The sequence below is a fragment of the Erpetoichthys calabaricus genome, chromosome 3 (assembly GCF_900747795.2).
Source record: "Erpetoichthys calabaricus chromosome 3, fErpCal1.3, whole genome shotgun sequence".
Taxonomy (NCBI): Eukaryota; Metazoa; Chordata; class Cladistia; order Polypteriformes; family Polypteridae; genus Erpetoichthys; species Erpetoichthys calabaricus.
In genome coordinates this window covers 64,494,782-64,520,024 of record NC_041396.2, presented here as the reverse complement: position 1 = coordinate 64,520,024, position 25,243 = coordinate 64,494,782, and the positions used below count along the sequence as shown (strand labels likewise).

General features: G+C 35.8%; 1 protein-coding gene across 5 annotated transcripts in view; it reads left to right on the top strand.

Moving 5' to 3' along the window:
* grhl1 (grainyhead-like transcription factor 1) overlaps nt 1-24,861 on the top strand; it is a 53,994-nt gene extending 29,133 nt beyond the window's left edge. For all 5 annotated transcript variants that reach the window (XM_028796875.2, XM_051924922.1, XM_051924921.1 and 2 more), the window contains 8 exons: nt 1,722-1,816; nt 13,256-13,502; nt 14,057-14,184; nt 14,814-14,842; nt 15,081-15,169; nt 21,801-21,886; nt 22,587-22,651; nt 22,830-24,861. In XM_028796875.2, the coding sequence (XP_028652708.1) occupies nt 1,722-1,816; nt 13,256-13,502; nt 14,057-14,184; nt 14,814-14,842; nt 15,081-15,169; nt 21,801-21,886; nt 22,587-22,651; nt 22,830-22,944 (854 nt within the window). In that variant the 3' untranslated portion in view covers nt 22,945-24,861. The remainder of the gene's footprint in view (nt 1-1,721; nt 1,817-13,255; nt 13,503-14,056; nt 14,185-14,813; nt 14,843-15,080; nt 15,170-21,800; nt 21,887-22,586; nt 22,652-22,829) is intronic.
* The last annotated feature ends 382 nt before the right edge of the window (nt 24,862-25,243 follow it).

Genomic DNA, 25,243 nt, shown 5'->3' with positions numbered 1-25,243 from the left:
GTTTGCGAGCTGCAGGTGATTTAAAATCCTGGACAGACAAACGGACAGCCACAGTAGCGTATTATAGAAGAAGAAGATAGCCAATTCATGTTCCCTTTCAGGCAGCTGACAGACACCTTTAAATGGCCCCCTGAGTGGAAGTATGACAATTGAAGATGTGAGTTCCAAAATCTGCTAATTACACCATCCATCCATCCATTTTCCAATCCGCTGAATCCGAACACAGGGTCATGGGGGTCTGCTGGAGCCAATCCCAGCCAACACAGGGCACAAGGCAGGAACCAATCCTGGGCAGGGTGCCAACCCACCGCAGGACACATACAAACACACCCACACACCAAGCACAGCTAATTACACCTCTTGGTAAAATTTAGTGAAGACGTGATTTTGACTTTTCATGCAGTTGGTCATGCGCCGAAAATATGTTTGAGCTTCAAAACCTGCTAATTGCAACAGTGTAGCACTATAGTTTTAGGGATTTAGTTTCAAAATCTGCTTACGGACCCAGATTTTCCTATTTATCTCCAAAATTTATCTTTTGTACTTAGCTGATTTTGGAACTGAGCTCTTCAATTGCTAAATCACTATTATTGAGTTGTGAGTAACTGTGAGGCATCTTCAGTTCTCCCCTGTTTAGGAAAGATCACAATGGCACACCATTTTGTATCGCCACTTTAGGGAATTTAAAGTGGCACTAACCCAACAATATTACCGATGCACAAAAGCAGTGGAAAAAGATTTTTACAGTAACTGACGATACTGAGAATGCACCCAGTTCTTCAGTATCCATAGTAGACAAAGAATTAAAACAGCGATTGGATTGTCCAGTACTGTTTCATTATAAATATTTATTTAATATTCATCCTTGTGGATCACACTGTCTTATAATGAAGGATTTTAAGAATTTTCAGTTTGTAATGACTTTTTTTACCTTGTTCTTCTTTTTTCCTGGTATGACTAAACATGATTAGTTTCTTGGCTCCTGTGGCAGACATACATGCAAATTCTTGTATTATTTGCCCTCAGCCTGTTATTAAGAGCCAGAAAGCTTGTCATGCAATGTGCCATTCCTCATCTATAACCACAGGGCACAGCTCAACTACCTGTCACATTTGGCGTCACTGGCTTTTCTGGTTTTTCATGAACTATTCTGAACCTGAGAAAGAGGGAGGGAGACAAGGCAGCAGGGTCCCACCCAGAACATTTTCAGCTACTTACTTAACTCTTTTGTGGCTACAGTACAATTCCTGCTCTATGACAGTTTATATTGTTAATATTGCGCCTTCTATTGGTGTTTATCACAAATCAGTACAAACACTGTAGCATTCTTGAGGTGAGTGTTATCCATCAACTGATTTTGTTTTATTCTTAAAGCGTCACGTACTTCTATGATAAAAATGGCCAGCGTGGTTAGGAAGATTCATCAAGAGTTATCTAACAGTCCAAAAAAATCAAGTTATACAAACTGGGAGACCAGAAGAGTGTAAGCTTATGTCAACGAAAAAGACAACCACCTAAGAACATATAATAAATATTATATGGAAGCGAATATCTAATATGAGCATGTGTTGGCCATGTAAGAAAGTGATTTTCAATATTCTAATTCTAAAGAGAAATATCATTATGCTAAGACTAAAGACATGATAACTACAAGCTATGTTAATTTTGCTTTTATATATCCTCTGTTTAGTATATCATTTGTTTCCTATTCACCTTTACAGCTGATTATAAAGAAAGCTTCAACACAATAAGTAACATTGAGGAGATTGCATACAATGCTATATCCTTCACATGGGATATCAACGATGAAGCAAAGGTAAGAAAATTTCAGTGCAGTGTGTGGATGGCATGTTACCCTACAAATTCCCTCATCTTTCAGAGGAAAAGACAGCCTTACCAAAATAATGATTTTTGGGCTTATATATAGCAGCGAAAGATATTTTTGACTGTAATACATTTGTGACTGTGTCTAACCACCTCAACATCCAAGTGGCGATGAATGTATAAATGTGCACTGTGCCTTTTCTGCTGGTTTGTCATGACCATCTTCAATGTGCACTCGGTTATTGTTTATTCAATATAGTGCCTGTCACAGGTGTTACCATTACAAAGTAGTTTACAAATGTGCGTGAATTGTCAAGTCAGTCCATTGCTTCCTCCTGAAGATTGTTCCCTTGAGAGTCAGGTGCCATCTTCATTTTCTTGAATTTATAGTTATTTAATATACGGCTACAGTTTTACACTGAAAGCCTTCACTGCCTTCTTAAGCTGGTACCAAAGACTTCTCAAGATTCCAATTTTTGCAGCTTTTCCTGACATACGATATGCATGACTTAGGCCCATGATTCCTCTATCATTAGGTATTGTACAGCCTCATTTTGATACTTGGCAGACATATTCTCTCTCTGATCACAACTGTTGCTGCTCTTCTATAGGCATTCTTGGGAGATGACAGATGTGTACTGTCAGGCATTGTCCTGATGGAAAAAGGCAAAATATAAGCTTGACACATAATTTAAGTCTGCCACAACACAAAGGCTAAAGGCTCTCCTTAACATATCATTGTACTTCAAATCCTTGGCTCGAAGATAGAAGCATGATTCTCAAATTGAGATAAAAATCCTCAGCAATATGACTGATATAGTCAGACACCAATCCACATGCAACTGGAAATGTTCAGCAGTCAAAGGCAGACATAACAATTGAAACTGTTTGTGTATGTACAAAGACCTGGAAGAAGTACCTGGTGAACCACAGAGTACAGTGGGCACCAAATCTTTGTAGACGGTGGAAAACTAATTGACGTTTATTAAAAACTGTCATGACTTCATGTACTGTTTCTTTGCTCATCCTGTGGTGTTATTCTTCTGAGCCTTTCCGATTATTTCCAATGGGTGTGAGACCCTTCTTGCAATAATCATCACTACTACTGTCACAGGAAATCTAAGAGATGATGCCATTATCCATTTGGCCCCTAGCAGTTTCACTCAGTTGTTTGCGTGAATAACAAATCCTCATCAGGTCTTTTTTCGGTGAGCTGTCTAGTAGTGGAAGTGTCTTAGGGTTAACATAACTGGACTCTGTCTAGTTATTCTCTGTTCAAGGCGCCTGTAATGCACAGCTCTCTAGTAGCGGCTTTTAGTGTATATGGACATGCAAACCTAATTATTTGCATACCTGGCCATGCTGATCTCACAGTCAATTATAATGGAATTATAATGCAAATTGGAATACTGCTTCTGCTTGTAACTATTTTTGTCATACCGTATATGTAATATTATTAAAGGGTATTTTATATATTTCATGAATTACCAACTTAAGTTATAAGATAGCTTTGTTAATGTTTATAATGTGGAACTATAAAAATAATAACTAGTCACAGCCTAGTTAATATGTACAATGTTTAGCTGATTCTGAAATTAAAATTTATCAGGGGGCTACTTAACGTCTATGTGGCTTTCTCTCTGGTTATCCCAGTTCTTCTCCATGATCCCAACCCAGAAGAGTGAGTGTGGGGGTGTGTGTGCATAATCCCTGCAACAGAATGGCCCCCCATTTCAAGAATGGCTTCCCCAGTCATCACATCTCTATCCAATCAAGTAAATTTGAAGTTGGATGGAATAAGCTATTCATTTGTCGCAATGATGGGGCTAGCCTCCCTCCACCACATGTTCATCATCTATTTGAGTTCCAGCATCAATAACCTCAGGCTCTTCTCAGGGCAATTGAGAAACTTACAACCTATCGAATATTTTTAGTGCATCTAGTAAACTGGTCACTTATCAGCAAATGTAAAATCAAACTGTATCATCTGTTATATTCTCCATTACCTTGAAGTAGATTAATCAGGTCAGATAAAAGATGAATGAATGTATTGATAAATAACCTGTGATTTCAATAAATACTGTGCTATTTTATTTAAACCATGCAAATGACCTATTTAACTTAATAAATATTTATTTCATTGAATTAGGAATCTGCCATAGTTTGTGCCTAGAGTGTTTAACATCAGGTAGACTGCAGAAGGCTGTTTTACAGTCTACTGGGTACAACTCACGTTAAATTTAATATTAATTTCAAACTTCAACTGTATTGCTGTAGTGATATATGAAATAACCTGTTTGATTATGAAATAATATCATAAGGTTAAAATTTTACCTTAATGGATACAAAAAACATATAAACAGTGTTTTGTTGTAATTCATTTCGTCTTCTACTTTGAATGTTAAGTGATACAAAGTAGAAACAGTAATGGATATAACACTTGTTTAAAGCAACTGAGTAGCCTCTTAGGACCCCCACAAACAAGAACCACAGTTTTTCAAGTGAACTAGTGAGAATGTCACTTTCACTTCTTTCTATTACCTCCTAAAGAACTTTAATTTGTTTAATGAAAATGAAAATAGTGGCATGGTAGCACGGTGGTTAGCATTGATGCCACACAGCTCCTGGAAGTTGAAGTATGGCCTGTTAACTGTGAGAATGGACTTTGTATGTTCTCCAAGTATTGTTTTTTGGAAATTCTCAACGACATGTTGATGTGCTTAACTGAAATCTATTAGTTATCCTCCATGTGTGTGTGTGTGTGTGTGTGCCTATGTGTGCCCTACAAGAAACAGGAACCTCATCCAGGGATAGTTCCTGGCTACCTCTGTGCTCCATGACTCAGGACTGGACTAAGTGGGTTTTATAGCGTTTTTATTAATGTATGGTTGGAATCTGAAATGAGGCTTGATAAACAGTGCTGTGGGCATCAGTCTAGGAGTTTTCATAGTGACATCAAATCAACTGTAGTAGTGCACTTACTTGAATTAGTGACGCTCAGAGAAGCTTAAAAGCTGTAGAGTATCAACAAAGCCTTGAGAGGAACTGTAACTCACAGAAGCACTTTTTATGGAGTTGAATGAGAAACTGCTGTCATTTCTGCCAACAGCTCACAATGATTGCAATCATGCAAAAATAACACCCGCAAGTTTGTCCTAACGGCTCGTGTTCCTCTTAATGGGTGCAACTGTCTGGTGAAGCCATTTGAAGTGCGAAGATGAGGAAGTTTGAAGTATTTTCTTTGAAAGGCATATTGTTTAAAGTCACTTTAGGTGTTTTTGGCCGCAGTGCAGAAACCACTTATAATTATTATTATTTTTTAAAGAGGATTACGCATGAAAACAGATACTCCGCCAAAGTGTCACTGAGACAAACCCTAGGCAAAGAGTCCTACTTTGCCAATGCCAGAGTTAGTCAAAACAGTTCAAGGTGCCCTCTGCGTACCGCAGAATCAGTAGAAGGACTTTGTCTGTGTGAGTATGACAGCAGGGATCTGAATCCTCAGATTAGCATTTCTCTTTTGTTGAAAACCCGTATGCCTGAAAATATCCTTTTATTACGCAAGAACAAGGAACTGGCGACAGAAAACTAGATTTGACAGCACGCAAAAGAATCTCACCCAACAGGTGCAGGTTGCAAAATTAGAAGAGATCTTTCCTGATATTTTGCGGCAAATGCCAGCACAGAGAAAGACATCAGTGGGTTACAGGTGCTTGGATTGGGTTTCCACACTGAGCCTTGGTACAGACGGTCTGATTCCTCAAGATGATAACCCTTCCCATGGTTCTGCTTAATTCACTTAGGTGCACTCACCTTTGCCTGAACTTCTCCTCAAAGTGGGATGATAATCAACTTGCAGTCGAGTGGAAATATATTGTCTTAGCATTTCAGTAAACAGAAGCTTTGACATTTGAGACTGAGTGGGGGTGTGTATTTGCCAAATTAGGTTGTGAGCTGTGGATCACATGATCCCATAATCAACAGTTCTCCACACGGGTGCTTTTCATGGGACAGTTAATTCAGTATGCAGCCCTGTTTTGTTTCATTGCAAAGAGAATAATGGATATTTAAGCCCCTATGAGAACAACTGCACAGCCAAAGCACCTGCAGAAAGAGAAACTGACGTTTGTGTTATGCTGGTTTATATACTGAGATAAATCACACAGTTTTTGGTTGCAGTAATTTTCAACAGCAAACATTAAACTGGTAATAAGTAAAAAAGTATGGAACAACTTAATTTTTGCTACTTTATAAATTCCAGTCAAGCTAATAATGTTATTTGAAGTGGAAAAGAGGGAATTGTCTTTAGACTAATCAAGCAGTGATCACATCAATTATATATTTTTAATTTTGTTTGTGAAATGACCTGTGTGCATATAGGGCTTTTCCATAATAGCTTTACAACTACAGTACAATAGACCTCAAAATAATAACCCAGTGTAAAGGTACCATAAAAGGCAAGAGACCACAATATAGAAATACAAGAGCCTTTATTGTACACACCGAGGATGGGAGTGACGAACAGAAGCACTGCCAAACAAGCAGGAGATATCCTATACTGTCCCCTGCTGCCTAAACGGAAAGCTGACTCTATCACTTGCCCACCCATAACAGCTTGAAATGCTCTGTGTTTGTTTTTTGAAGATAAGGCAGTTCCTGTTTCTATATATTAATATATTTTTTTATGGGTGATTGCATTTCTAAAGACCTAGTCACACATAGAGTACAGTAATTGTATTACAGCCCCTAGTGATATGCTATTGCCCATTGCTTGCTCTAGAGCAGTGGTTCCCAACCTTTTTTTGGCCATGCCCCACTTAGGCCTCTCGAAAATCATGATGTCCCCCACTGTAACATATACCTTATTCTTATTATTACCTATTCAAAAAGTGAACTCCTACTCACGTGGAGGAAGCCCATAATGTCATTAATTTGGTCTAAACAAGCCTCCAAAGAACACGGAAACAAAACAGGGAAAGGATAGTTGAAGTACTGAGATAGAAATCGCTAAGAAATTGCTAAGAAAAATATATAATATGAAGTAATATGAAAACACAGCAAATACAGTTTTGAAAACATAAAATAAGAGACATGACATTCATAAATATAAAATAACTTTAATGAAAGCTTTTTCTGTAATATTTTGATCATTTTATATTTTTGGTATATTGCAAAATTTTATAATCATTGTTGCAATTCATATTATTTTAATGGTGAAAACGATTTCTAAGTAGAAAAACCCAAGCCGGTTGTAAAATCATAAATTAAAGGGTTCTTCACTATCCCTTCTATGTTTATATAAATATATAAATTTCTCTGTAAAAAATAAAAATTATTTGTTTATTTTTTCTATCATTTTTAGCAGTGAATTTCTGTTTTTCCATTTTATAAATTGTTTAACGTACCTAAATTCTTGAATTTCCCCACTAAAAAAATCAAATTTCCCCACGTTGGGAATCACCGCTTTGGTGGGATTCTGCTCTGTGCCCTTGAGCTCCTAAATAGCTTGTGACATGAACATGCCCTTTCCACATTGAATGTTTTTTAACAGATGGGCTATCATATCATACATATCATACAATACATGTTGTGTTTGTACCGTACATTCACCATTTCTCAAAACCTGCTCATTTCATTACAGTGACCCAAGGAGCACTGGTTACAAGGCATGAACCATCCCTTACTAGAAAACAAGACCATACAGTAATCCCTTTACTTAAGCTATTGGATCTTATTTTAGGGGTAAGGGGAGACATTGCCTGTCTAGGGAGCATCAAGCTCACAGCAATAATACAAACATGGACAGGGTGCCAGGCTATTGCAAGATAAGTTGACAGCCACTTACTCAGATCAAACCAATTCAGCTATCCAGTAAACCTAAATTGTCTGTGTTTGGGAGAAAAACTGGAGTACAAAACAGACAAACAATGTGCAGTCTCAGTACAGACAGTGCGTAGGCTAAAATTCAAGCCCATTGTAATAGATGCAGCAGAGAACTGTATTTCAGAGTATATAGTTAATTAATACAAATACAGTTGAATAGTGTCTGCCCAGTGTTGTTTTTCACTCAGTACTGCTGACAATCAAACATCGATTAAGTGGATTTTAAAATGGATGAATGGGCAAGCACATTATTGTCTGGCACTTCATACATTGTGATTTTTCAAAATCAACTTCCAGTACATTTTCAGAGTAAACTTAAGATTGTAAGAACATTCACTGGGTCTCACAACATTATGGTATCTTTAAAAAGAGAAAGATTAAAGGATTTCTTCCAACCAGCTCTCAATATCTTAAGCTCATAAACCTTCCTATTGCCATACTTTAGGGATCTATAAACTATATTACTGAAATCACCTGTTCTTGCTTTCTTTTTCTTGTTCCTACATGCCTTGCATGACTCAGTCCCCACAGGGTCCTACACGAACAATGTTTCTTTTTATCAAAAGTGACATGTGGCACTTGCTCACAGTGGGATGTGCAATAACACAGTACAATAAAATTAAACACTGTAATCAAATCTGTCTGCGTCTCAACAAACCTTGAAGGGTGCGTCTTTGAATAAATGTAACTGAAGTGAAGCTGAACACTGCCCAAAGTTAAGCCAATGCATTAATTTGAGGCTTCCTGTCTACATGAGAGCCACATAGCCAAGGGGTAGGGGTTTGTCTCAGTATTCCAAGCTCCTAAATGATATCACCATATGTAAAAGTGCTTATTTCCCTGAAAATAAATTGCCTTTACTTATTTTATATGAAACAGCTTGCAAATCATAATAACATACAAATATGTACAAGGACAGTCACACATGTGCTATCAGTTATATTCAGAAGGAAATTAAATGGGTAGTTAGTTATATATAACTATCCATGTAAGCCTATGCTGTAAAAATCCCGGGGTCCTAGAAACTATTGAAATCGTCAGAAAAAAATTGAAATGTAGAGATTTCTTATAATTGTAAGGAATTACTCTGGGATCTCCCTCCTAGGAGGATTCGTTTTGCCAACGTGCTCGCCTCGCTTGTGTATTAACGGCAGGAGAAAAAGTAAAAAGGATACTGTTTTGCTGATGTTAGCGGCTAAGCGACTTTGTCTTTCTTCTGAGGTTTCATTTGCTGATGTGCTGGCCTTGCTTGTGTTATTAGCGGCTAAGCGAGTTTTCTGTTTCCTCGGAGGTGGAGCCCTTACCCTGACTCCACCTCTCACTTCCGGGCCACACAGACACACACACTTCCACACATAGATGTTTATATATAAGATCTTCAGTTCTGAGTAGTAAATTTGCAGATAAAAGCATTTAAATTTACAAATGAACAGCAACTGCAAATAAAATAATATAAAAATTAAGTTCTGTAATTGCTTACATCCCCAAAACAGGTAAGTACTACCAGTTTATAATTAAAGGTTTAGGTCTTAGGGGACAAATAAAGGCTGAAAAGGAAAGCCTTATGTTCTTTTGAAAACTAGAGGTGGGCTCAGATTTTCTTTTTGAGTTAAGCAGGCTGTGCCAGAGGTGCCAGTGTCACCTAGTGGATGATCACAAACTGTGAAAAATGAATATATGAAGTCTCCCAGCTTGCAAAGAGTTATCCTTAGTTCTTCTTTCTGCCCCATTCAGTCCTTGCAAGTTAGTCTTATGCTAGGATGACACTAAAGCCCTGTAACCTCTAATGATTAGGACACCCCAGGTCCTAATACACTTATGGCCACCAAAGGTCAGAAGCAGCATGTAGTCATGCTTGGCTCTTTTGTGCCAGTGTTAGATAATGTTCCTTGACAAGTCAAGTCAAGTTGGGGAGCATGCACTGGTACAGTGCATTGCCACACACACTACATGATGAAACAACTCGGGATCCCGGTTGGCAACCCCCCAGGCAGACACGTGGTCCAGCCCCACCCTCTCGAAATGACCCTCTATCTGCCACAGCCAAGTGTTACATGGGTGACCCCTTGGCCTGGTCCAGCCACTTGGGTCCCCAACAATGAGGATCTTACGAGCTGGATCACCCTCGAGGAAATGTGCCACATTGTCGTAGTGCCGTAACTGACGCTCCCTCACAATGCAGGTAATGTGCCTCATGAGCAACCGCTCATTTGACACAAAGTCAAACCAACGGTAACCAAGGATATTCCGGAGAGACACAGTACCAAAGAAGTCCAGTCTTCGTCTCAGGTCACTGGATAGCGTCTATGTCTCGCCACCATATAGCAAGACAGGAAGCACCAGGACTCTAAAGACTTGGACCTTCGTCCTTTTGCATAGATATTGGAAGTGCCACACACCCCTTTCCAGCGACCTTATGACCCCCCATGCTCTCCCAATCCATCTACTGACTTCATAGGAAGAGTCACCAGAGACATGAATGTCTCTGCCAAGGTAAGTAAACCTCTCAACAAGGTCGACACTCTCTTCACAAACAGACGCACTGCTTATGGCTGTGCCCAAGAGGTCATTAAAGGCTTGACAATAGAAGAAAATAAGATCAGTAAATTCTGTGACCCCTGTGTTTCATTAGTTTAACAAGCACCATTAAAGCTTTCCAATACCTGTCTGCATATGGCACTTTTACAAAACTGGATGGAATTTTAATGGGAAGTGCGCTCTGCTTAATTTCGCTTCTCTTCCTTTGGTAAAAATTATCCAAAGGAAGGAAAAATTGGATGGATGAGACTAATTCCAGTTCATTCTGTTTGATCAAGTCTTAAAAATGAACAATTTTTGCTAGTCTGGCCTAGGTGGTCAATCTCAAAATCAGCTTCCAATGTAATCCTAAGTAAGTAACGTAACAATTTAACATTAACAAGTAAATGCTTAACAATTTTACCTTGAATGTGTTTGGACAAAAATATAATCTGCAATAAATAATCATGGAACTTATTACTGCTTAAAGGGGTACTGCATTATAATGTCATTGACCCACTTTGTTATTCCACATCAAAACTGTTACGTAAAATTCATTAATTTTTACCCTCAGGCTTCGGCATGCACTAGATTTTTCTAAGGCATTCTTTTGCTTGTTCATAGTGACCCCTAGTGTTCATAACGCTCATTTTTATTTTCAGAGCTACTTCATTTACAGCTTTTGTTTCAAATGAAAATGTAGGGAAAATAAGTACAAATATTATGATCAAAATTTCCATTGTATAATTTTAGGCTAGTTCAAATTCATAAACACTGCAAGGTTTGAGTTTGTGTACTTTTGGCAAAAAGAAGAGGTAAATACTAAATGTTTGTTGCTTAGATTGCCTTTCTACAATGACTATGATTTCACAGGATGGTATTTTTTAAATGTATAGCCACAAAAACAGTAATCACTTTATTAGAAATATCTTATTTAAAATGAGTTGGTGCCTGATTTGTCTTAGAAGTTGTTAATTGGGATTAAATAAATAAATGAACGGATGCGCTGGTGAATTCATTCTGCCTCCTCGCATTGTTAGCATGTATGGTTTGATGCTGTTACTGAATGAGCAGTCAATTTCGGTGGAAGGTCAGGTTCACTTAATAATCCTAAATTCAAATCATCTTCTGTATGGTGTTTACATGTCCCTTCTGTGTGCTTGTGAGTTTCCTCTGTGCACTCCTGTTTCCTTCACATCCCAGAGATATACAGGTTAGGTTTACTGGTGTCAGGTAACCCTCAATGGGCCTGAAGCATGTACAGTATGCATTGTGATAAAATTGTGTCTCATGTACACGTATAGTTCTTAGTCCTCACCACAATACCAATACATCCCAAGGCAGCATAAGTATCCATTACTCTCCATGCACTTTCCATAAATAGTGAGACTTTAGGCAAAAACCAATGTATAAAAGTGCTTGGTAACACTTTATATGAGGTATGACCTATAATGCTTCTATTAATCACATACCGGTATGTAGCAAGACATTAAGAAAGGCTTCTTATCATCACACAAAGCCATCAATAATGTGGTTATTTTTCTCTGTGCAGTGTAGCATACTAAAATAAAATTACTTTATTGTTGTAAGTGGGTGATAATATGTCTCTCAATACTTCATACTTCAGTATAAGGCTTGTGAATACTTAATTAATGTTTAATATGATCAAATGAATCTCATATTCTCAAAGCATTTTACCAACATTTCACAAGCTCTTAATATAACACACTGCACAGAGATACTGTAAGTAACCACTTTACTGATGCTTTGCTTTATTATTAAGACCAAATCTGTTTAATTGCATTTAGTGTTACAGGAGACTGCAGTCCTGCAGTATCGGGTACAACCCTGGATGTGGCGCCAGTCTTTTACAATGTACAAGTTATATAGGATGAAAACCATAAACCTACTCCGACACATGGAGAACATGTAAAATCTATAGAACATGTATAGAAAGTGGACTCAGATTCACACCCAGGATTCTGGAGCTGTGACGTAACAATGTTAGCCACCACTCCACGACACACTGATCGACCTGAAGTTATTAGGTAAATTGAGGGCATGACAAATAATGCTTAGAAATAAAAATTATCAAAATAAACTTATCTTGTAATACAAAGACCATGTAGCACTATTTCGAAAAATACGCTTTGGTTTATTTATAATGCATTTTTTTTATTATTTGGTTTTAAAATTTCCACATGATTTAAAAACACTGCAGGAAGTAAATGTCATAGTAACATAGCAATCCGAAAGGAGAATCCAGTTACAAGAAGTACTGTGTTTTGAAAGAATATTTGCAATTATTTATGCACTTATATACTTTTTAAAAATGTAGTATTCTTGTGAAAAATCATGGTGGCACGGTGGCACAGTGGGTATCGCTGCTGCCTTGCAGTTAGGAGACGCTTCCTCCCTGCATGGAGTTTGCATGTTCTCCCCGTGTCTGCGTGGGCTTCCTCCGGGCGCTCGTTTCCTCCCACAGTCCAAAGACATGCAGGTTAGGTGCATTGGCGATCCTAAATTGTCCCTAGTGTGTGCTTGGTGTGTGTGTGTGTGTGCCCTGCGGTGGGCTGGCGCCCTGCCCAGGGTTTGTTTCCTGCCTTCTGCCCAGTGTTGGCTGGGATTGGCTCTAGCAGACCCCTTTGACCCTGTAGTTAGGATATAGTGGGTTGGATAATGGATGGATGGATGAAAAATCATTTTCTCCTTTGAATAAATGTAGTTGCCACAAATGTTAAGCACTAAAAGAGACATGACATAGCCAAAGAAGGCTGATGCCTGGTGACATCTCTTACAGGTGGTTCAAATGCTGGACAGATTCTTGATAGTCTAAATTGGGTAAGAAGGGTATGGTGCATGAATTTAAAATTGTATTAATCTATGTCTGAAAAAGACTTTGGAAGACCTTGTTCTTCTTGGCATTACTGTCACTTGATGTTTCAAATGCTATTTCTTTCCACAACACCTTTTATAATCAGAATTGTATATAAATAAAATACTGACTTTCACTTTTTCTATGTGATTGCAGATATTTGTTTCTGTGAATTGCTTGAGCACTGATTTCTCCTCTCAAAAAGGAGTGAAAGGACTACCTCTCAACCTCCAAATTGACACCTACAGCTACAATAACCGAAGCAATAAGCCCATCCACAGAGCATACTGCCAAATCAAAGTTTTTTGTGACAAGGGAGCTGAGCGCAAGATACGAGATGAGGAGAGGAAACAGTCTAAGAGAAAGGGAAAGTGCCCTGACCTCTCTTCTCCGATCAGTACATGTGAGTAAACAGTCCTGTATTCCAGCAGACAAAGGTGCAGGTTCATCTACATCTGATTTGTCTAAATATTTGCAGAGCACAGTAGTACTGTTTTTAGGTGGGGCAAATGCCTCCCTTCCTCAGCAGCCTTCCTATGATGCACATGAACTGCTTCTAATTGCTGATTACACTGTGAAGAAACAGAAACCACTTACTGCACATGAAGAGAAATGATAAGAAGTTCCAGAGGAGCAATATAATACTTTAGTACCATCATCTTAAACAAACGTCATGCACGAATGTCTGACAAAGTTTCTACCATCCCTCAGTCACACCGGTCAAGTGAAATTGATTCTGCTGCTTATTCATAAGCTATTACTTATATTATTAAATGTTAGAAGGGAAGAAAACTGTGCGGCAGTGTCTATTGATAACTAATATTGTCTCCAAATAGTTGTTTTTTGTGTCGTCCAAAATGAACTTTGTAGTTCAGAGAGCATTTCTGTTTTGAAGTCTGTAGAAATACAAATATTTCAGGGAGCCTCATGCTAAGCTGTTTGTCTTTCTTTCTCCAGTTTCAGATGTAAAAATGCCCATTATAACAAAAAGGACTGACATCACAGTTTTTAAGCCAATGAGTGACTTGGAGACTCAGCCTGTTCTTTTCATTCCTGATCTTCACTTCACAAACTTCCCACGCCATGTGAGTACTACAGATATGCATTTTTGTCCACACCTATTGATAAGTAGCTTTCTACTCATCTCCACATCCAGTTGAACAATACAGTATTATTAAATTACTTTATGTAAATGCACACAGCAGACTGGCACATAATTTTAAGTTTAAACTATGCAAAATCTTTTAATAGTTTTATATAATAATTTTAATTTTAATAATAATATTTTTCATAGATTGTTAGATGATTTGGCAGGTAATGGGACATTATCTCTTATTAACATTATACGTGTTTAAAATACTTACCTGTTAATCTAATAGCACTAAATTACAGCCTTGATTTGAGTTTTCATCTTAGATAATGCAATAGTAGCCTGGAAAAACACATTTTATCTGTTAAAAATACAATGGGATTTCTTCTTGAAATCTTGATAAAAGTTTGCTTTTGAAAGTTTATGGTTTACAGGTTAATGTTCTTTTCATGTTGTATAAACTGTAAAAGCTAAGAAGCTTAGTTGGCAATAGTCTGTTACAATTAACACTTTCTGTATACCGGTATGTATAATGTAAGAGTACTGTCCCAGAAATGACTAAATAACTGAAGATTCGTTTCTGTTTAAATGTCAATTTTCATACATTCACTTTTTTATTTTCAGACTTTTGTTTCCGAAGAAATGGAGGATGGGTGAGTTTTATTACTATTATTATATTATTAGTAGTACTAGTATAATTTAACAAGCATTTATATACTTAATACTTCAACAAAATATAAATAGTATTCATCCTCCCTGCCTCTCCAACAAGCCCTTTTAGCTCTTAATCCATACAAATTTTGTTTATCAATGTCCTTGACTCTGGCAAATTGCACAAAATACATTGTACTGTATAGCAGAGAATAATCACGTGCTTTGTCTTTCTTGTAGCGCTGTAATGAAGAGGTTACCATTTGTGTCTGAGGAAGACTTTGGCTCACCTTCCAGTAAGGTTCCTAGGTTAGAAGAACCCAAAAAAGGTATGTATCTATTTTCAATTTGCATTTTACCACATAGATATAAAAAAATATACACGAATCAGAAGAAAAAAAGTATTTTTCTCTGTAATGTTAATGTATCCCTGAACAAGATATATATATTAATCAGATTGTCCAAGTCTTCTAAAACGTATACAAGCAAGCATACATACATTCAAATTCAGCCATCAATGAAAATAATTTCTCATTAGATATACTGTATTACCAAAGTATTTTAGAGTTAATATGTTCTATATTCTGTTCCATACCTTTGGTGTTTTTTTTACCTTGACCAACAACGTGTTATATTTTTTTGGAAATATGACAATTTCTGTATTCTCTTTTTCTTATAAATCCATCCATCCATCCATTTTCCAACCCGCTGAATCCAAACACAGGGTCACGGGGTCTGCTGGAGCCAATCCCAGCCAACACAGGGCACAAGGCAGGAAACAATCATAGAATCAATACATTTAATTGGAGCAAATTAATTGTCTTGTTTAGTGTATGAAACAAATCTACACGTTTTTGAATGTGCAGTTAATCATGTATTTCTGCATTTAAAAGCTGAAGAAAGTTTGCGAGAAAACATTCAAATGTTTGATTTGCTATGCTCAAGTAACAAACTCTAAGATTGAATTGGTGTTTCATTAAAGACATTCTATTAAAGAGGTGCACATTCAAAACTTTGATCATTTGGTGGCACATTATTCCAATTTATTCCTAGAGATACAGTGCCTGTCTCATAAATCAGTCCATAAAACCACTCCTGCCATTGTGGAGTCATAAAGCGGTTGGGTAACTCCTTATCTGCTGATAGACTAACTGGAAATGTTTGATCTTATCTTTTGTTTTGCATTACAAGATTCCCACTGTTTGAAACGCCATCATTAACTTACAACATGTAATGCTGAAGCTATTTTTCATTTCAAGCAGCATGGAAAACTACATAAGTAATATTTTTCATGATTTCCCAGTCTTTGTATGTAGCTCCATTATTTGTAACATGTTCAGCCTTTGTAAAAACTCTAGTTTATTTATAGTATCTGTTATTTTGTACAGCAGTGCAATTTCAGATTCATGTGGGAAATCAGTGACAATAGAGATGTAAATATACCACAAGTTATAAACTTGGGGTACATATGTGGAAAAAAGAGATGTGAGAAAGCAACTAGCAACATAGAGGCTTCTTTTAATGTTTGTTGGATTGTATTGTCATAAGTTAGAATGACAGATTATGAGTACAGGTGAAGGTACCTTGGTGTGGTGGAAAAAATGCATATCATATATAAACAAATCTAAAGATCAGAATGGAATAAAATTCTAGTTGAACAGCATGCAAAAGTAACATTTGCAAAGCAGAAAGTATACCGTTGCAAGTAAAGTTTTTGTTGAGTTTGAAATGTGGTTCTTAGGGCTAGGTAAAAATCATTTTGGATGTGCAGAAAGAATATAATAATTACAAAATGCTACCCTGAAACCTCTGTGTTCTTCTCTCTGTGTGGGCAATTCAGCACAACCTTAACAACATCAACATTTCAGACATTTTTTTTTACTAAATAATTGAAATTCTATAACATTGAACTGTTTGCTGTAAGACATAATTCTGTCTTGTGCCACAGCTTTTAAGCATATATTTATTCATTAATCTGCCTTAACATTACTCACTTTATTCTTCACAGTCCTGTAATCTCAAGGATTTTCTATCCAATAATTACAATTATAAATATTTTGTCAAACTCTCTATATTAGGTCATACACCTTAATAAGGAGGACTACAATCTGTCTGGAGAAATGTAATATTTCCCAATGTATAAAGGAATTGTGTGAGGGGAAGGTTGGCAATATCTTCTAGCCACTAGATTATACATGATCTCAAATGGAAAAGTATGGAATGTGTTGTCCTTGTAGCAGAGTTGGTGCCATGGAGGCTGCTTGAGAGACTCAACCGTTTGAGGGCTACTGAAGACTTGAGAGTCCAGGGACAGCAGAGAGCCTCTACATGGAGATCTAGACTAGTGTCCTTATACTAGAAAAAGTAGAATGGCCCTGAACCTAGAAGACAGTCCGGTTCTTGGTCATACAAGTATGAAAGCCACTTTGTGCCAGAAATGCCAAGTGAGCCTAGAGTTATGGACATAGCACGAAGTTAGAGAGAGGTGGGAGGTGAGAAAAGGACTACTTGATGAAATTTCTCAGAATATGGGTATGGACAGACTGCCCTATCGAGGGCAATGTGTTCTATCCAAACCATTATAGGCAATGTTTTGTTCCTGTAGGTCATTTGTGTGTTAGTATTCACTCTTACTTACTCCTTCCTCGTGGGTTACATTGTGTAGTAAATAAAGGCAAGCATTTACTGATTACAAAGGGTATGTGAACACCGTCATGCTGATTTGAATATTTAACTTGGCTAAATGACAAGCACATAAGTTTGTTTATCGCACTTGATATACAGTATCTAAAACAATTTCTTTTATTTCTCTTTGTTTCAATACTGAGGTAATGATAACGCAAAGAAATCCAAAACATGGCCTTGCTCAGTTATATGGGAGATATATATACTTTGCTGTTGTGGTGTGTGGCTAGATAGCTCAAACCAAAACATCTTTCTACACTTAGCATAATCAGCTAGGCTTGAGAAGGCCTTATCAGACCACTAAGAAAATAACAGATATAAATGCACATTTAAAGCTCTTTTTCCTTTAAAGTATTCTTCAGATTAGCATTGCTTTATCCCAGTAACTACAGAGATGAATTGTATTTAATGAAGCTGACTGATAATTAAAACCGGTTATATGGTATGTGGCACATGAATTTTAGCACCAGGATGAGAATAACTAATCCAGTACCACATGTGCATAATCTTTACAATTTGAGATGAACACATCTTACCATTTTTAACCAAGTAAACTAAGCATAAAAGCGCTCACTTTGAATAAATATTTAAACTAGTACAATGCTCACAAGGACAAGGTAGACTTTACATTGGACTTAATAAATTGCACTAAACAACAATAAATAGGCGACTTAGTGAATGAGATGATTATAGATGGTTAAAGGTACACATACTTGGCAGAAACATTTGCGTGGAATAGGAGGCCTTCTTAATTAATTTCGACTGTTTAAAAGTCCAAAATTACATTTTCTGTCAATACATCATCCCTCTCTTGAACACTCTAAGGGTCAAAACTAAGAATGAAAAAAGCGTAATATGTAATGCAATATGCTGTTGAATGTAAATATAGGTACAATGATTTTTCTCCTACATACCTGGCATATAATTTGCAAATTTTATATAACTTGTATAATTGTTTACATAGATGAAGCAATGAATTAACAAACTACTGTATATTTTAAAGAAAAAATAATAAACAGTAATACATTTATGCAGAGTATGTACAGAAATGTACAGAATAGTAGGTATGTGTCCAATTTGTCCTTACAGAAATCTACATTTGTGTTTGTGGAGTTTATCAGTATACCTAGTCTTGAAAGTGGTCTTTTGTGATTTATAAATTCCTGAAAAATCAAAACAGTATTGACCAGTTGCTATGTTTCAGTTCCATTCTATTTCTTCAGATGCCAGACCACAAACTGCTTTTCTAAAGATGCTCAACATATTGCATATAAAAAATCTAAATCTTAAATTAATTGTGATAGGAAATATATGCCGCTGCTTCAATGAAAAACTAAATATAGTAAATATGAGATTCTGACAATTTTCTTTAGCATAACATTAAATGTGTGTAGGCAAAAGATCAAGAGGTTTCAGGATCAACTCCTCTGTATCACGATTCAGGCTTGAGCGAAAAGTAATGATATATACAAACCACACGCTTCTCGTCCCTGTCTCTACCTCTGACTTGTTGTGTGACCTTAAATGAATTATACTTAAATTGTAAAAAATGAAATACATATAGGCTATTGTAATATATAATTAAATGAAGTCACCAGATATATCATAATAAAGTTGACCATACTGTGGACCTAAAGTGCTTTGGAATAGTATGAACTAGAAAACGTTCCATATATAAAATAATTTTCTTTTGTAAAAACTTCCTTTATTTATTGTAAAGGGTTTATGGTGTCTGGTCATCTTATTCTGACAACTTTCAAAACAACAGTGGTATTATTAATTCTTTCCATCATTGACAAAAAATACACTAGTACTTTAGAATATAAAATATCATATGAGGAATGACAGACATTTTTATACATGGTCCCCCTATTTTCAGGGGATCAAATGTATTTGGACATTTGACTGACAAGCTGTTCCATAGCCAGGTGGGAGCAGTTCCCTCCTTATTTTATGAACTATTAAAAAGGTAAAAGGTCTGGAATTCATTCCAAATGTGGAATTTGTATTTGGAAGCTGTCACTGTGAACTTTCAATATGAAGTCCAAAGAGCTGTCCATTAAAGTAAAAACAGTCCATCAACAGCCTGAGAAATCAAAGCAAACCCTTTACAGAGATAGCAAAGACATGAGGAGTGGTTAAATAAACTATCTGGAACATTCTTAAAAAGAAGATTTCTGGCAACTCCAGAAGGCCTGGACAATCATGGAAGACAACTGTGCTGGATGACTGCAGAATTCTTTCCTTGGTGAAGAAAAAAACCCCTTAACATCATTTAGCCAAACCTGGAACAGTCTCTGGGAGGTAGACCTATCACTGCCAAAGTCTACAGTCAAGAGAAAACGTCATGAAAGTAAATACCACAAGGTTCAAACCACTGGTAAACCTCAAGCATAGGAAAGGCAGATCAGACTTTGTCAGAAAACATTTTTCAAAAGCCTGTCCAGATCTGGAACAATTTTCTTTGGACAAAGGAAACTAAGATAATTGTGTACCAGAATGATGGAAAGAGAAGAGTATGGAAAATAAAAGGAATGGCTCATGATCTGTAGCATACCACATCATCTGTGAAACATGGTGAAGGCAGTGTTATGGCATGGGCATGCGTGACTGCCAATGGAAGTCAGTCATTAGCGTTTATTGATGATATGACAGCTGTCAGAAGCAGCAGGTTGAATTTTGAAGTGTACAGGGCTAAACTATCTTCTGAGATTCAACCAAATGCTGCTGAACTGATAGGTTGATGCTTTATAGTACAGATGAACAATGAGCCAAAACATACTGCGAAAGCAAACCAAGTGCTTTTCTATGCAAGGTAGTGGAAGATTCTTCAAAGGCCTCAACCCAACAAGACATACATTTCACTTGGTGAAGATAAAACTGTTAGCAGAAAGTCCAACAAATAGGCAGCAACTGAAGACAGCTGAAGTAAAGACCCGGCAAAGCATCACTAGGATGGAAACCCAGCATTTAGAGATGGTCATGGGTTCCAGACTTTAGACAGTCATTGACTGTAAGGGATTTTCAACCAGATATTAAAAATGATCATTATATTTATGATTATGTTAGTTTGTCCAAATATTGAAAATAGGGGGACCACATATAAAAATGGCTGTCATTCCTAAATGGCTGAAACGATATTTTTAGTAAACTCCTTAAACTAAAGCTGAAAGTCTACATTTCAATCACATAATGATTGCTTTATTTCAACTCTGTTGCGGGGGGCATACAGAGCCAAAATTATGAAAGCTGTATCACTATCCAAATACTTATGAACCTGACTGTATGTCAACAAGTTGCTCTTCTGTTTTTTGTAGTACTAGGGTGTTGTACCGTGTTAGCCATTATGAATGTAGAGAAAAGCCAAGCAAAATGACACCTTTTATTGGCTAACTAAAAAGATTACAATATGCAAGCTTTCGAGGCAACTCAGGCCCCATTACATCTTGCCTGAAGAAGGGGCCTGAGTTGCCTTGAAAGCTTGCATATTGTAATCTTTTTAGTTAGCCAATAAAAGGTGTCATTTTGCTTGGCTTTTCTCTTCTGTTTTTTTAAATTTAAAAATGTTGCTGAAACGTTTCTTGAAGGTTGTTGATTTGTACAGCTTAGGGACAAATCATGTTATGAGGTCCTGAAAAGCCAACCTATTTATTACTTTCTTGCTTTGAAGGGAGATCTCAACTATTTAATATTCTGCCCGTTTTTTAGTTCCTTCTGAATTAATAGTGCCTATAATTTAATTGTTCTACCAGTCAGTTGGTTAGAGTGCTGCTAAGTGGTAATGATTAATCAGGATGGCCACCCCACCCAGGCTCAGACAAAGGTTTCAGTTCAGAGGTTTTGGGGCTAGGAGCCTGTTCTACTAGATAAGATACAAGGTATAAACTAACTCTGGACAAGGTGCCTGTCTATAACTGAACATAGTCACTTATATACTCACACCTATTCACCCAAATTGATTCAGATTCCTTAATCAACCTAACAAACATGTCTCTGAGATGAGGACAAAAACTACTGTAATTTTAAATTATCCTTATATGTGTAACATTTATAACATTAGTTATAGTCTGTATCATTTTACAAGTCATGTAATGTAATGCGTATTAAATGGTGGGCTCAAAACATACCCTAGTTGGCTTATTTATTATGATCCATTGTGCTGTCCATTATTGTTATTAAGTATCATTACAAAAAGAAAACATATTAATGTATCAAATTAGTGCAGAATAGAATGTGTAATTCTAGCTAAAATGTCCTTTTTTTGTTATATTTCAGTCTTACTTTACGTAAGAAAGGAATCTGAAGAGGTTTTTGATGCTCTTATGCTGAAGACCCCATGCCTAAAAGGGTTAATGGAAGCAGTAAGTACTTTATCACTAGACAAATTTATGCTATTTTATGTCCATCAACAATAGTAAACAGAAGATCTCCTAAGGTGTAGTCTTTGTGTGGATTTGCCAATGATCTTTAAATACAGTATAGTATATAGATATTGAACTTGTTAGGAGCACAAGTGTGAAGGTGGATTACAGAAATGTTCACTTTGAGTTTCTTTTCAGAAATGTTAGTAGTAGAATATGAGCATCACAGATAGATAGATAGATAGATAGATAGATAGATAGATAGATAGATAGATAGATAGATAGATAGATAGATAGATAGATAGATAGATAGATAGATAGATAGATAGATCTTAATTTGTAAGAAGGGTCAATTTAGCATTTCATAGAAGTTTATTCAATGTGGCAATGCATTGAAATTCTACTAACTTTCATTTGAGCCAAAAGCATAATCTTAAGTGGACAAAAACAACAATTAACAGCCAGCCATTCAGTTTTTCAATTCAGAAACTTACCAAGAGGTGGACTGGATAACAAATTGCATCACATAAAAGTATCACAGTATTCATATAATAAAAATTCTGATTACTATTCAAGTATTCATTTCAAGTCTAATTTCTTCTAAAACAAACTCATAATATGTTCTTCCTATGTTCTTTACAGTGTAAATCAATGTGTAATATTGTAATTTTTTGTAATTTTTTTCTTTCTCATTTTCCAGATTTCAGACAAATATGAAGTACCAATTGAAAAAATGGGAAAAGTCTACAAGAAATGCAAAAAAGGGTATGTTAGTCATTTAATTCAAAATGTACTTTAATATACTGTACATACTACATATTAAACAGTAGTATTTTTTTAAAGCAGCCAGGGCTTAGCTTATGATTTCACTTTGAAAATAAGGTGTAATATAATCTGTGTATGTAAGTTACTATTAATTAACATTGCATTTTTTAATCTTCAGGATAACTGTCAATATGGATGACAATATTGTGAAGCATTACTCTAATGAAGATACCTTCCAGATACAAATTGAGGAAACGGGTGGAACCTATAAACTCACTCTTACGGAAATATAAATATATGATGTCAGTCTGGAGCAGTTGTTACAAAATGTATCATGCACATTTACAGCTGAAGGTGTGATACTTGAAAATATGGTGGCAGTTAACAAGTGTTATGGAGGGTTTACATGTCTGCTGTAAATTATACTTTTCCTTTCCTGCTTCCTGAAGAATACTTCTGTTACCTTATGGGTAGCTCTTGGGCATTTTTGAAATTAATTTTTTATATTATCAGAAGGACTATGTTTCAGACAAAACATTTGATGGTAGTTTTGAAGCATTCAAAGCAAAATCCATATATGAAATACAAAGCACTATGCAAGAATTTCCTAATACAGCCTTGTATATAAATAATACTTAGAGGTATTAGATTCACCATCAATATTTTACAAATAATAATGGAATGTAGGTCCTACTTATGGAAAAACCCATTATGTTAACTTTCAGAAGAAAGTGAACATAAACTGATTAAAATAAATTAAGTGCATAACAGCAGGTAAAAATATATGTAATAACTATATATTTATTTATTTTATCTACCAAAAATCAAAAACATATCCGATTATAAAAATCGTGGGAGCATTTAAATATTTTTGTTTATTTAATCCTTGTCTATTTTTGATATCTTACTATCTCTTGCTTTAAATAAACTGTCAAGGAATACTGCACAATGAATAAATTTTAATTAAATATTGTTGCAAAAATATAAATTGTTAAATATCTGTATGTTGGAAAACAAAACATTTTACCTGCTGTTTAGTTTTATACTTATTCTGGCTAGTATGTGTGTGTGTTTTTTGTCTGTTTATTTACCCTTATTAATTCCATATTTTGTATGAAGAACTGCAGTAATAATATACTTGCCCATCTTTGCTAGAAACTATAGATTTTTACTCTTAAAAAGTTGACAAAAATGATTCTCTGTAAATAAGAAACCCACCCTGTTAGTATTACTTTAAGTGTTAACACCAAGAACTTAACAGGCAGAAATCCTTTTGGTATTAGGGGTTGCTAATTAGCTTAAGGTGCCTTTTTGAAGAGGTCATTGACTCACTGGGCGGATTGTTTCAGCTAAGTTGTAAAATACTTAATAACCTAGTAACCAAAAAAAAAAAAACTGCATTCTGGGAAAACAAATGACTTGTCATTTGATACACTACAGTAATCTTCCCTGTTTTATTCAAATGCACCAAGGTTATACTAAAGACATTTTCTGAACCTTTTTTTTATTTATAAAGAGATATCCATCTTATATACAGTAAGTGCAATACATTAAAATATAAATGTTAATCTCTTCTAATTAACTTTCTCTGGTTTTGATACATATGTTTTCATAGGAGGTGATCATTTGCTACATACACACAGATTTTCTGTAATTATGTCACCCAAATACAGTACCTGATATGGATGTGAAGCCTTTCATTTTTTTAAAAACAAAGGGATAAACCTTGTTATGTTAAAATACTGGATTCATATGGAAATAATATAACAGAAGAATCTTAAATAAATGGGCAACTCACTGGATCAGACAAATTTTTGTGCCATTAGAATATTCGTAAGTGATGTCTTTCCTAACACTCACCAGCTTGTATTATCATAGAACATATTTTTGAAAAATGACGGAGTTTTGTGTTACATAGATGATAAGTAATAATTCAGAAAGTTTTTTTTATATGACTGTATATTGTAAACTTCAGTTTAGGCAAAAACACAACAAAGTTATGTTTAATTTCTGTAGAACATGCCAAAAGCCTAAAAGTCTACATTCAATAACCAGATTGGTATTGTCTCAGTGTATCTTACTGTTTATTTGTTTGTTGTTTGTATAATTTGTGTAATGTTTATACCCGATGAAAATACTGAAATGGAGGTTTTGTATATTTTTCATTTTTCTGTATAATATAAAATCTGTTATATATAAAATATTAATTAGTTGGTTTTGTTGATTTTATTTACAAATGGAAATGACGTGTCATCATCAGGAATCATATGCATTTTGATAAAACAAAAAGCAAATTAACACCAAACATATCTCTCTATTATAAAAGAAAATCTTGAGATGAGACGAGACTATTGCCAAGAGATTTTTTCAAGTTCCACCCTCCTCTCAACCATTTACAGTTAATGGCCCATTCCCACGCTTCTCTCACCTCTCATATGTGTGAAAGCTTTTGTCAGACATAGTTCCTGCGCTCTCAGCTCTTATAAATTTTTACATTTTCCTCACTTTAAGTTCCCAATAAAAGAAGACATATTATTTCCAAATCTTATTGAAGAATTTTATCCCGAACGGTTATCAGCAGAAGAAATGAGT